This window comes from Cucurbita maxima, unplaced genomic scaffold (assembly GCF_002738345.1).
Source record: "Cucurbita maxima cultivar Rimu unplaced genomic scaffold, Cmax_1.0 Cma_Scf00024, whole genome shotgun sequence".
NCBI classification, from domain to species: domain Eukaryota; kingdom Viridiplantae; phylum Streptophyta; class Magnoliopsida; order Cucurbitales; family Cucurbitaceae; genus Cucurbita; species Cucurbita maxima.
In genome coordinates this window covers 1291987-1304034 of record NW_019272040.1, presented here as the reverse complement: position 1 = coordinate 1304034, position 12048 = coordinate 1291987, and the positions used below count along the sequence as shown (strand labels likewise).

The window sequence follows — 12048 nt, the reverse complement described above, 5'->3', positions numbered from 1 at the left end:
ATTTAGTGTGTAATTAGAGATGTCCATGGGGTTGGGTGCGATCTCTTTATCTCTGCTCGCTTCATTTTTTGGCTTTTTGAAATATTTCATTTATTTTTATGTGGTTTGAGGTCATGATTCTTGAAAAATATCATGACATTTTATTATTTAGTGCATCTCTTGACCATTGGTGCCAGTAGCTCGGTGGGACGCTTTTGTATGTTGGTAGCTCATGGGACACATTTGTTTGTTGGTGTATCTCTTAACTATTTGGTGCCGGTAGCTTAGAGGATAGAGCATCTGTTTCTAAGCTTGACTCCTACCTGCACCCATGGACAGTGCCTGTGCATCACTCGTATGTAGAGCATAAGTACCCTTACCTAGCGTTTGAGCAGTAATGCTCGTGAGACGGGTACCTCAAGCACCCCTCACTTGAGACGACATTCTGACCTTCAGCACCCCTCATCCTTGGATCTATGGTTATGGGAGAAACATGACTTGAAGAAAACCGTCTTAGTCTAGGCTTTCGCTAATATAAGCTTAGAATTGTAATTTAACCTTCAAGTAAATGTAAGATTACAAATCTCCACCAAGCATAGATTTTTTGCATTTGTTCAGCTTTATTCCCATTCCCACTTGGTCAACATATCCATGGTGTAAATAAATTGAAATGAACACATCTCCCAACCACAGAAAGTCAATAAGTTGAATCCCACAACAGAAGTCAATCTACATTTTCATACCAGGTAACAGGCAGGAAAATTATGTTCATGAACAGAAAACAAAGTAGCAGGAAAATGAAGACCTCTCTTGCTCTTTCTTTTTTTCACTCATTGAGGTAGGGGGCAAAATTTAAGACATTCCTTTTATTGGTAGAGCTAGGCGAGGTCTACTCAGCCAGACGAGATGAGGGTCGAGGTAGACATGTAGTTGGTACCAAAAACAACGTTTACAAAGGCAACATAGGGTAATTCAAACGATCACTAAATGACTGCAACATGAGGATATGCCTGCTTATCGACTCTCCCTAAGCAAGGGCGCCCGTGCAAGCGGTGGCTGGAGATGGGTTGGGCTGTTTCTTCGTTGAGTTGTATTTTTTGGTAATGAATCTGCAATAGATCAAGAACTGAATGTATAAATATAATGTTCTAAGAATTAAGGATGCTTTTAGACTTCACCTATAAACCTACGGTGGTTACTTAGTTCAGTATTATAACTGACCAGTTTTGAAAATCCATACTTTCCGTACAGAAATGTACAAAGATGAAGGTGAAACTCGTTAAGTTTTAGAAAGCGACTTTAGTTAGGGTGTGAGATCCCACATCAATTACAGAGGAGAATTAAGGGTGTGAAAACATCTTTCTAGTAGACACGTTTTAAAAACCTCGAGGGGAAGCTCGAAAGGGAAAGTCCAAAAAAGACAATATTCGTTAGTGGTGGGCTTGGACTGTTACAAATGATATATTAGAGCCAGACATCGGTCAATGTGCCAGCGAGGAGGCTGAGCCTCGAAGGAGGGTGGACAAGAGGCGGTGTGCCAGCATGGACGATGGGCACCGAAGAGGGTGGATTGCGAGATCCCACATCAGTTGGGGAGGAGAGAACAAAACATTCTTTATAAGGATGTGGAAACATCTCCCAAGCAGACGCATTTTAAAAACATTGAGGAGAAGCCCAAAAAGGAAAGTCCAAAGAGGACAATATCTGCTAGCGGTGGACTTGGGCTAGGAAAACTGATAGAACTAACTAAATCGAGTCAATTTGATCGGTTTAAACTATCCTTATCAGTTGGTTTGATTTTCCTAAGCATAAAAATTGTAAAGATGGTTAGTCAGTTCGATTTGGTCGGGTTTTTTCTGGTCTGTCTTTAAAAAAGCTGATTTTGACATGGATAGTTTTTCTTAAACCGACCCGAACTCTCACTTAGACTCCTAACTCGAGTTGAGAAAACAATTTCCAGCGAGTATCAGAACAAAAGGCAGAGAAAAATGAGATATATAGATTTTGGCATTACCTGAAGAAGTCCCTCCATAATAACTCAAACATCAGCCAGTTTGTTCCAGTGCCATTGCCACCATCATGCTTCCTGTTAGCAGAAAAGGTTCCACACATAAGAAAATTATCTCAGTGATTAATGTTTGTTTTTGAGAACTTTGATTTGGCAATGTCGCCACAAGAAGATGAAGGCGGTGGGCGTTCATATGCACCTGGAAACGGTTTTGTTAAGTTCATCAAACACCGATCGAGGTGAAATGCAACCCATGGTTAGCCACGGAGAAATTTTGTTTGAAAAGGTAGCACCATATATGCTATTCTGAGCACCGTTGTTCGTCGCCTTCGGTGGTTGAGCTCGACATTCAGCTGCATATTTTTGAAGCCTATGAAGCGCTTCGGTCTCCCCTCCCACTTGAGAAGTATTGGGAGCTAGCCATCCTTCCTACATGATGAAGTTAACAATGTTGATACATTTCAAGAAAAGTAGAGAATATATGAAGAGATATGTGAAGAGTGAAATGTCACAGAGCAAGGTCTGTTGTCATCAAATGATTTATTCTCAGTCATGAACTCATAATCAAGCAAATCAATGTAGCGATCCAAACCCAACACTAACAGATATTGTCTTCTTTGGGTTTTCCCTTTCGGGCTTCCCCTCAAGGTTTTTAAAACGCATCTGTTAGGGAGAAGTTTTCATGTCCTTACAAAGAATGCTTCGTTCTCCTCCCCAACCGATGCGGGATCTCACAATCCACCGCCCTTTGGGCTCAGTGTCCTCGTTGACACTCATTCCCTTCTCCAATCAATGTGGGACACCCCAATCCACCCCCTTTCGAGACCCAGCATCCTTGTTGGCACACTGCCTCATGTCCATCCCCTTCGAGGCTCAACCTCCTACAGGCACATCGTCCGGTGTGTAGCTCTAATACCATCTGTAACAGCCCAAGCCCACCGCTAGCAAATATTGTCCTCTTTGGGCTTTCCTTTTCGAGCTTTCCCTCAAGGTTTTTAAAACGCATCTGCTAGGGAGAGGAGTTTCTACACCCTTATAAAGAATGATTCGTTCTTCTCCCCAACCAACATGGGATCTCACAAAAGACAATGCTAAACTTCTAGAAATCAGTTCAACTCATGAAAACTTAAAATGGTTTCAAGAACAACAATCTCGAACATGAATTTACAGCACGAAAAAACCCAAACAATCATAGTCCAAAACAACAAAGGGCATGCCAAAACTATTACATTTTCAAGAGAGCACCATTTCCACTTGGTTCAACTAGCAGATTTTGAGTTAATCTTGCGCACATACTATCATTGTTAGTCCTCTTTGCTACGACGATAACAACAGGATGAGTATCAATGTCATGTCCAGAACTAGTAGAAAGCTTAAAGCATTTTCTTGAAATATGATAGCCCAATTGAACACACCAGCAGAACAACCCTCCAATTCAGTCAAAGAAGCAAAAACAGAACGAAATTCAAGTAGAAATGAAGGATAAGAACAAACCTTAGACATAGCCACAGGTTGGTTGAGACCCAATTCAGACAAAGAAGGGATACCCCCAGGCTCCACATCACCACGAGAAGGCAAACCCTTCATCTTATCCAAGGCTTCAATCGTCTTCCTCACACTCAGCCCTTGAACTCTCTCTCTAAACGCCCCATGGCTCGACGGCATATCTTCCATTTTAAACGGCAAATCATCGATATGATACAAAGTGCTTCCCCAAAAGTACTTCACCTCAACATTCTCTTCCTTCATCGCACTCTCAATCCTCTCCTCAGTCTCCATTTCATCGTGAGAAACCTCGTAATGAGCATAAATTCCATCAGCACCAATTTCCTTAGCCAATTCAGCAAGAACAGTTTCAGGTTTTCCAATTCGAACAACGAGATTCGAACCCCTAGCTTGGAGATTCTTCCGCAAATCCGAGACGGATTCAATCACAAATGTGGCTCGGTACGGTCCAGTTTTATCGAATCCAGACGAAGACTTACCGTAATCTCTCGGATCGAAACAGTAAACAGGCAAAACGGAGATGGAATCATTATTAGCTGAATTTAGGCATTCATTATCGTGAATCCGTAGATCGTTACGGAACCAAACGATGGTAGCTCGACGCATCCCGGCGCCATTGGAGGGTTCTGAAGGGCGGCGGGGGCCTAAAGAGAGAGGGATTTGAAGAGGGTTTGCAGAAACGGTGGATTTGAGGGAAATTTTAGGGGGACAGAGCGAAGAACAGGAAATTGGTAAGCGAGAAAGAGAAGCAGCTTGAGTGGGGACATTATCCTTGGTTGGCTGCCGAGAAAACAACCCAGAAAATCTGGGTTGGACAAGAAAATTGGAGGGAATGACGGTTGAGAGAGATAAAGTGAGAGAAGCGACGGCGAACGGCGGCGAGTGAACTGGAACGGGCGGAGACTGGTCCTCCGATGAGATGGATTCAGGATTTTCGAGGATTTGGGAGTTGGGATCCATGATTGAAGCTTCAAAGATGGGGAAGAAGATAAGATTTTGAGGTGCTCTCAACAAATTTGCGCCGCGGGCTGCGTATGAGAGGATTTGGGGGGGTGGGTTGGTGGAGTCAGTGAGGATTAGAGAGCGGAAAAGTGTATGTCCAGAAAGTACAGATATATTTATTTATTTTATTATCTAAATATTTGGTCTAAACTGTACGGCGGCGCCTACCGTTGGTGAAGATTGGCTGTCGCATCAATATTTAGACTATAATATTTTTTATTTTAGTTTTTTAGAATTTTAGATTATAATGTTCTTTTTGTTGTTTTTTTTTCTAATTTATAAATTTGGGTCAATTTTCTTTTTGTATAATAGAAACAAAATTAGAGTATTTAATGATGTATTTAGTTTCGATATCTAATTTTATTTTTAAGAAACATAATATTTGGAAGGCATAAATGAATTATTATACAAAATGGACCAAAAAAATATTTAAATATCCATTCCATTGCCTAGTTTAATAAATTTAGGTTAAATTTAGCATCATGTCTAATACGCAATTTTAAAATTATTTTTTTTTAATTGGCATATTAGGTTAAATTGTAATTTTGCATTTAATAAACCTTTCATTTGATATTAATAAAATGATTAAATTTATATAGAAACAAAATTCAATTTTACATTGAAAATTTAAGTTTTTTATTCATAAACCCATGATACGCCTCCCCTTAATCGAGGCTAGACTCCTTTTGAGTCTTAGTCATTTTTTATTGCCTTCGAGAAGACTCGACTCCTTTTCTTTTGGAGTCATTTGTTCAACATTTGAGCATATACCAATCTATTGGCACGACTAAGTCTAGAGCATGACTCTAACACCATGTTAGACAAACATGACTCTCCACAATGGTAAGATATTGTTCACTTTAACATTTAGAGTATTGAACAGAAATCACATTGCAGTGCCAGTTTAATGCTTAAGATATGTACTTCAAAGTAAGCATAACTTAACATACATTGACATGTACTTTCGACCAAAAGTTAGTTGTTTTTTAGCTACAAAATAATAAATTTAACCTAATTCTTTATGAGAAGCAAACCGTCTTAGTTTGAAGAGTTACTACTCGAAGGGTCTGTTTATGATGACTTTTCGAGTGCTTAAAAACCTACCGGGAAAAAAGTCATTTCAAAAAAGCCGAGTTCGACACGAAATAATAATGCCAATCTCATCTCATCTCATCTCATCCAATACCCACCTCCTATTTCAACATTACTAGCAATCTTTTATTCTATCTCCCAACTTAACTTTTTTATTTCATATCAACAAATAATTTTCAATCTACGTTTCATATCAAAAAAGATGATAATAATTATACAGCTCATAATTGTATTGAACAAAAAATCATACAAATCGAACATAAATAAAAGCCTAACTATTATCAGATTGCCTCGTTTCAAAATTTATCAAAACCTTTTACAAAGTAGATCTTCTTACCTTTGCCTGCCGCGAGCCTCGCCATAAGGAAAGCCATGAATGCTCTCTTAAAACCATGGCTGTCCGTCAAGGTGTAGTAGACATCAACTGGATATTAGGCCCAAGCTTTCATCTTTTTGACCGATTTTCCGTTGTTGGTTTTACTTTTTTTTCTCTTTTGTTTCTGTCCACTCTGTTTGTGCTCCTCGACTTTACGTTGCGTATCAACTTCCTTAAACTCGATCGGTTTTATAATGACTCCAGACTTCTTCACAACCTGTGTAAAGGAATGTCAAGGAGGAGCTCTTATTAGGAATATAAAGAAGGGTCTATCTGTATTTTTAATGCAAAATGAGTTGCTGACCTCAGGACGATTAAGAGCTCCAATTGCAGATGTCGGGTTGAAGTCGGGGCCGATAGGCATACGGATGCTCTGCTCAAATACCTCCTTCGTCGTATAAGGAAAAGGCAGTGTCTTTGTATAGAGTTTCTCAGCCTGTCAAATTGAAATGCCAAAAAGAATGATGCACAAGAACAGATAATATCAAAAGGTTCATGGGAAGTAAAGCTAGTAGAAATTATTATGAATGCGGAGCCACTGACCTTTTTATCCAATTTCTCAGAGATGATAACATGTTTGAGATTTGCATCCTTCCTGTTCTTGAGAACTTCCTGCCTCTTCTTGTTTGCACGGTCATGTTCTTCCAGCATCCAAGAAGGTAAGCCTTTTTTCTTCTGGACATTAGTCCATTGGCCCCATCCAGGTAGTAGAACAGGCTTTTCAGGTTCAGGATTTTCTTCATTAAGAATTTCCTCCTTTTGCCTCTCAAATTCTTCCTCTACGTTGTCTCCAGCAAAAGCTTGGTGAATCAACTCTGCTTGAGATGGAAGTTCATAAGCCTCATTATTAGCCGAGGACAAAACCCCTTCGACCATGAGCTCGTGGTCCGAGTCGTTTTGATCATCCACATCTTGCACGGTTTCCTGTACCAGATCAAGGAGAAACATAATGCCATCAATAAACAAAAACAACAATCATAACACCACCAAATTGAAAGATGAAAACGATCATACCTTTGGAACTTGACCTTGTAAAGCTGGTTTAGATGCAGTGGCGGTGGATGTAGAATCCACTTTTTTTTCAAGATTTTTTGCCTGCATATATAAAACACATACTAGTTTTATAACCATATTAATCAAAAGAAAATGTTTCTACAAAGAGGAGATGATTAAACAAACAATGAATGAACGAAACATTCAACCTTTTTCCATGTGTCTGATGCAAAAATGGCAACTTCATACGTTGTCTTAGGACCCGGATCTCTAACAGTTTCATCAAAGCTCTGGGCAAGAAGATAGAGGGAAAAGAACGCTAATTCAGCAATAAGAAGAATTTAAATGCACCAGAGACAGACTAAAGAATTTAAAGAAACATTCATACTTTAAAAACTGAACTTTGATGCCTTTTTGAGTCTGCGCCGAGAATATCAGAACCAATATTTTCATCAACAATTAAACTGCTATTTTTATCATCCCCAGCATCCTCCACGCCTTCTCGAGTCTCAGTGTCATCTTCATCGTCTGTATCACCATAATATTCTGGCTTTGTCTTCTTCCTTGGTTCTGGAGCAGATTTTTTCATTCCACCAAAGGTTCTTCTACCACTAGTAGTTTCTGTCTTTATATTCTCTGTCTCAGAATTATTAAGCTGCTTTGAGAGCAATTCGAACTCCTGGATGGCAAGCTTGGCCTCTTCAGCAGCTGCCTCTTCCCTTTTCTTCATCCCCCGTACCTACGAGAACAAGGCAGGTCAGGAAACAGCCAAAATGTTTTACGTACACAACACCACAGACTATAACGAGCATTTATACCATGAAAGGCAAAGCAAGCAATCCTGAGTTGGGAGCTTCATCCCCATCTTCTAATGCTTTTAAAGTCTTGTCTTTTGCTCTCTTCAGCAATTTTGATGCCTTGCTGTGGTTATTATCCTCTGTTTGATCATCTGAGTATTCTTCATCACTACTTTCATCACTGCTACTACCACTGCTACTACCACTGCTACTATCTTTCAATGTGTTCATTTTACGAGTCAAAGTAGCATGCTGGTGGAGTTGCTCAGCTATTGCCGCTCGTGTACCTTCATCTTGAGCATCCAAACCACGACTTAAAATGCGCTTTGCCCACTGTGAGCTATTTTTATGCTTCAAAGTCATGCGCTCCTGCATGGAAACAGAGATTGAAAAAATTGAAGCTTTGGAAGATATTACCAAGGAGAGAGTTGTGGGATAGAAAGATCATTATGAGGAACGTAATGAAATCTCTAACCAGTTGAGATATCTATCACAAATTTAAAAAATAACTGTACAAATAATCACCTCAGCCCGTTTAAACTCTTGCTTCATCGCTAATTCTTTAGCAGCATCAGGGTCCATTTCAATATGGGCAGACGCCCCTTTCACTCTATCCTTCTTCAACAGGCGATGGTAAGTTTTCGATTTAATTTTTTTAATGTGTTTTGCTTTCGTCTCATGACGAAAAAGAAGGCTGCGCATTTTAGCAATACGATTCTGACGATCCTTCTCATCCTCAAACGATACCTGCCAAAAATTTAACAAGAAACTATCAACAGTCAACCTAAACATGACAAGATGACCCATGCAATATTCAAAAACAATTGTGAGACTTAAATCCAAACCCACCTCATGGCAATACACAAATTTTAAGCCTCAACACTTGAAGACATACAGACTCGGAAAATTAGATTAAAATCAGTAGGTAATTTGTAAGTTTACCATAGGATCAATATAAACCATGTGAAAACTATTTTAAAAGACAGAAAATATTCGCGGATGAGTATACCAAAGACTATTTAGAATCTACAATCCAAAAGCATATCAATCATGCTAGTTTTACCATCAAGTTTAATTCAAAGCCCAGCCTCCATAAGGAACATACATGATTATATCTATGGAATCTCATCTGCATTTTATCCAACACAGAGTTCAATTGACACAAGAATGGCAGGATTTTACTACCATTAAGGTTTATTAATTAAAAAAATAATAAAATAAATTAAAGACAGCAAAGATCTCCAAGACAATAAGGAACAGACATTTACGGAATATGAATATGAGGAACAACTAGTAAGGAACTAAACACTAGCAATACGCGGCTAACCGCTTGAGCAAGCACAATGGGTCCAAATACCTTGTTTAATTCAAGAAGCTTAGAACCATCTTTTCTGTGAGCTTCCATGATCTGCCCATCATGGACAAGTGAAGCAATTTTCTTCTCGATTTCAGTTCTAGGTTCAAATTCAGAAGCTATTGCTCCTACAGTAGAATACCCTAAATCTACTTCTTGACCTAAGTACAAGGTAGGAGCTTCCCGATTCTTCTTGACTATAGGCTCCCACTTACTGACTTCTTTCTTCGACTGTTCATAAGCCACTTTCCTCTCCACTCTTTGCAGATCGGCTTTAGGAAGTGGAGCTTGAAGTGCCATTGATTTTTTCTCTGTTTGATGTGTTCTCTTTCTAAGCATGCTATAGCCAGGTTTTCCTTGAAGAGGATCAAGCAGGTCATCAATGCTAATGCGTCCATTACCATCCAAAACATCACGACTGGGATTATATTCTGACTCTTGATATGCCTCAGATATAACAACATTATTTTTCTTCTTTCCTGAAGATAAATCATCAACAGTCAAATTAAGATGGAAAATTCAAACGATCCATAGAATCTTTTTTCTGCACTAGACCAAACATTTTAAGCTACCAAGTAAAAAAAGAAATTAAGATATTGAAACAGACATCTGCTCATGCAGGAAACTTTTAAATTTCTACAAAGAAGATTAAACATTTAAATTTTTAATTTTTAACAAAGGAGGAAATGATGAAATAGAATATTTAAAATCTCTGATTATGACCAAATAATATAACTACTAAAACAAAAAAACTTGAACTATTAGGTTAAGATAACAAAGATAAAGCTTTTAGGGATATAATACGGAGAAACAACTTTAAGTTAACTTGAAATGGCAGGGGCAAAATAAACATAGAGGAAGAGTAACTATCACAAAACTACCCTAGAGGATCAATCTCTGACAATGAGGTGTTGGGATATAGACAGATTATGGATGATATGGTTCCGAAGTCTAAATCCCAAAGCAAACTGCATACTCTTTCATTTTTTAATTCAAATTGCATACATAATCCTGCATGATATAACCACATTACCTTCAAATGCTTCACGAGGCATTCCCGTAATACTTTGTAACATCCTAGCATGACTACCATCATCATCATTTTTAGGATCGGCATCATCTGAATCTTCAATCAAGTTTCTTTTACCATCCCTTTCATCAGTGTCCTCTTCGTCATCGGAGAATACATCCTCATCCTATAACAAGACAAAGCATCAAGAACCAAGCCAACCATGGGACACAAAATGCATGTAATGGATTCACCCACCAAAGATTGAACAGTGGAATTTGTGGCATACAAAGTTGACCCCTAGATACAATACTGAGCCACTGTTTATGGAGTGGTCCATTCATTCTAACTTACCGAGACTACACATTCTTTCAAGATACAGATTTCTAAACTGAGAATAGGCTCAAAGAAGTAATTTTGTTAACTTCATTTTACTATACTAATCTTTTACATCTTTCTACATCTAAATTCCATGGCATCGTTTTGATCCTTACAGTTACAGAATAAATTCTCAACTTCAAGGCAAAGAGAAAATCAAATAACATTCATTAATTCAACGGGTAACGTGAACCAAATTTCAAAGAAACGTAACAACAGCTAAAAAAGAATAAACAGTGAACCAAATAATGACACTTACCTTAAAATCATCGGGCAGCTTGTAATCATAGTTATCAACTGTATCGTAACGACGGTTCTTCCTGGACTCCTCCTCAGGGACAGCCTCTTCATACTCATAAACATCCCCGGCAAAAGTATCTCCCTCATCAAAATCACTAACCTCATTATCATCGCCCTTCATTTGATTGACTTCTCTCTGCAATGAGGGTGCCAATCGAGGACCTCCTCTGTTATGTCTCCTCTTATCATTGCCCTTGTTCTTCTTCTGAAATACTTTAGAGTCTTTTCTATTGTTGCTCCTCTTCCCCTTCTCTTGCATTTTCTTCTGCCTCACTTCCCCCATCACTGCACGTTAAGAATTGAAAATTCAACTCAAGAAGTCAGAAGATGCTGAAAAATTCACGTAAAGTGGCGCTTTGGAAGATTTGGGAGAATAGAAAAAGGAAATTTCTCCGGAGATTAAAGAGATAGACAGACGATATAAGCCTCAATTGACAGACATATGCAATAAATAAAAGGCAGACGGTAGCACAAAACAATTCGAAAAGTCCCAATTCGCCGGAGGGATGTTATATTTTTCTCGGTTGCCATTCTGCTATTGTTATCAAAATAAATGAACAGTCCTCCATTCTCCCATTAGACAAGTCCTGATTTGAGTTTAGCAAGTTATAAGAAACACAAAGATGGGGAATCGGAGAATACCGTGACAAGAAGAGAGTAGAAAATCAGAGGTCGCTAAAGAAAGACTGCAATGGCAAGAGCAGAAGAATACGGCGGCGGTAGCACTGAACCAGAGAGAGGCGGCAGCGACACTGAGCAGGTGAAAGGGAGGAGGAGCCGGCGTGGGGAATAAGAAGGGTATAGCCCGTAAGAGTGGAGAAGATGGAAAAAGGTTTAGGGTTTTTTNTTTTTTTTTTTTTTTTTTCAAGTGTGTATTATTATTAAATAATATGTTTTAATTTAATTACCTTTAAATTTTAATTTACACTTTAAAATTAAATATTAAATTTCAGGATGCATCTCTATTTTTTACTTTTCATAACACAAATAATTTAAATAAATAAGTTATTTTGATTGTAATGAATACTTCATTTTAATTGAAATATCTTATAAAAAAAATTGTCCAAATAAATAAGTTTTAAACCATCCAATTATCCATACAAATAAATTTAGACGTTATACTCCCGTTAGGTTCAAATACTAAAATCTTTATTAACGTTATTAAAATTAAAATCGATCAAAATTTTATATCTTTGCTTCAACCCAAAATATGAAACCACTATCCGTTCGAAATGAGTCATTTTAAATAAAATT

General features: G+C 38.2%; 2 protein-coding genes across 2 annotated transcripts; both read right to left on the bottom strand.

Moving 5' to 3' along the window:
- Positions 1 to 580: 580 nt before the first annotated feature.
- LOC111497809 (blue-light photoreceptor PHR2) lies at positions 581 to 4581 on the bottom strand. Its single transcript, XM_023148766.1, has 4 exons — positions 3482 to 4581; positions 2187 to 2416; positions 1994 to 2065; positions 581 to 1088 (listed from the first exon to the last, which is right to left on the bottom strand). Exons 1-4 carry the CDS (start codon positions 4451 to 4453, stop codon positions 1007 to 1009), a joined length of 1356 nt encoding a protein of 451 aa, XP_023004534.1. The 5' UTR covers positions 4454 to 4581; the 3' UTR covers positions 581 to 1006.
- A 1176-nt stretch (positions 4582 to 5757) lies between these two features.
- On the bottom strand, positions 5758 to 11629 carry LOC111497755 (U3 small nucleolar RNA-associated protein 14 homolog A). Its single transcript, XM_023148682.1, has 12 exons — positions 11437 to 11629; positions 10754 to 11079; positions 10141 to 10303; positions 9111 to 9586; positions 8279 to 8500; positions 7775 to 8122; positions 7345 to 7695; positions 7166 to 7246; positions 6978 to 7058; positions 6507 to 6887; positions 6268 to 6399; positions 5758 to 6180 (listed from the first exon to the last, which is right to left on the bottom strand). Exons 2-12 carry the CDS (start codon positions 11075 to 11077, stop codon positions 6019 to 6021), a joined length of 2721 nt encoding a protein of 906 aa, XP_023004450.1. The 5' UTR covers positions 11078 to 11079; positions 11437 to 11629; the 3' UTR covers positions 5758 to 6018.
- Between the last annotated feature and the right edge of the window lie 419 nt (positions 11630 to 12048).

Excerpts from the sequence above, each read along its gene's own strand:
- LOC111497809 (XM_023148766.1), bottom strand. The coding sequence starts at position 4,453 with ATGGATCCCAACTCCCAAATCCTCGAAAATCCTGAATCCATCTCATCG. Across the intron at positions 2,417-3,481 it reads AACCTGTGGCTATGTCTAAG|GAAGGATGGCTAGCTCCCAA; the intron begins GTTTGTTCTTAT and ends TTCATCATGTAG. Across the intron at positions 1,089-1,993 it reads TTATGGAGGGACTTCTTCAG|ATTCATTACCAAAAAATACA; the intron begins GTAATGCCAAAA and ends GATCTATTGCAG.
- LOC111497755 (XM_023148682.1), bottom strand. The coding sequence starts at position 11,077 with ATGGGGGAAGTGAGGCAGAAGAAAATGCAAGAGAAGGGGAAGAGGAGC. Across the intron at positions 9,587-10,140 it reads GCCTCGTGAAGCATTTGAAG|GAAAGAAGAAAAATAATGTT; the intron begins GTAATGTGGTTA and ends ATTTATCTTCAG. Across the intron at positions 8,501-9,110 it reads AGCTTCTTGAATTAAACAAG|GTATCGTTTGAGGATGAGAA; the intron begins GTATTTGGACCC and ends AATTTTTGGCAG.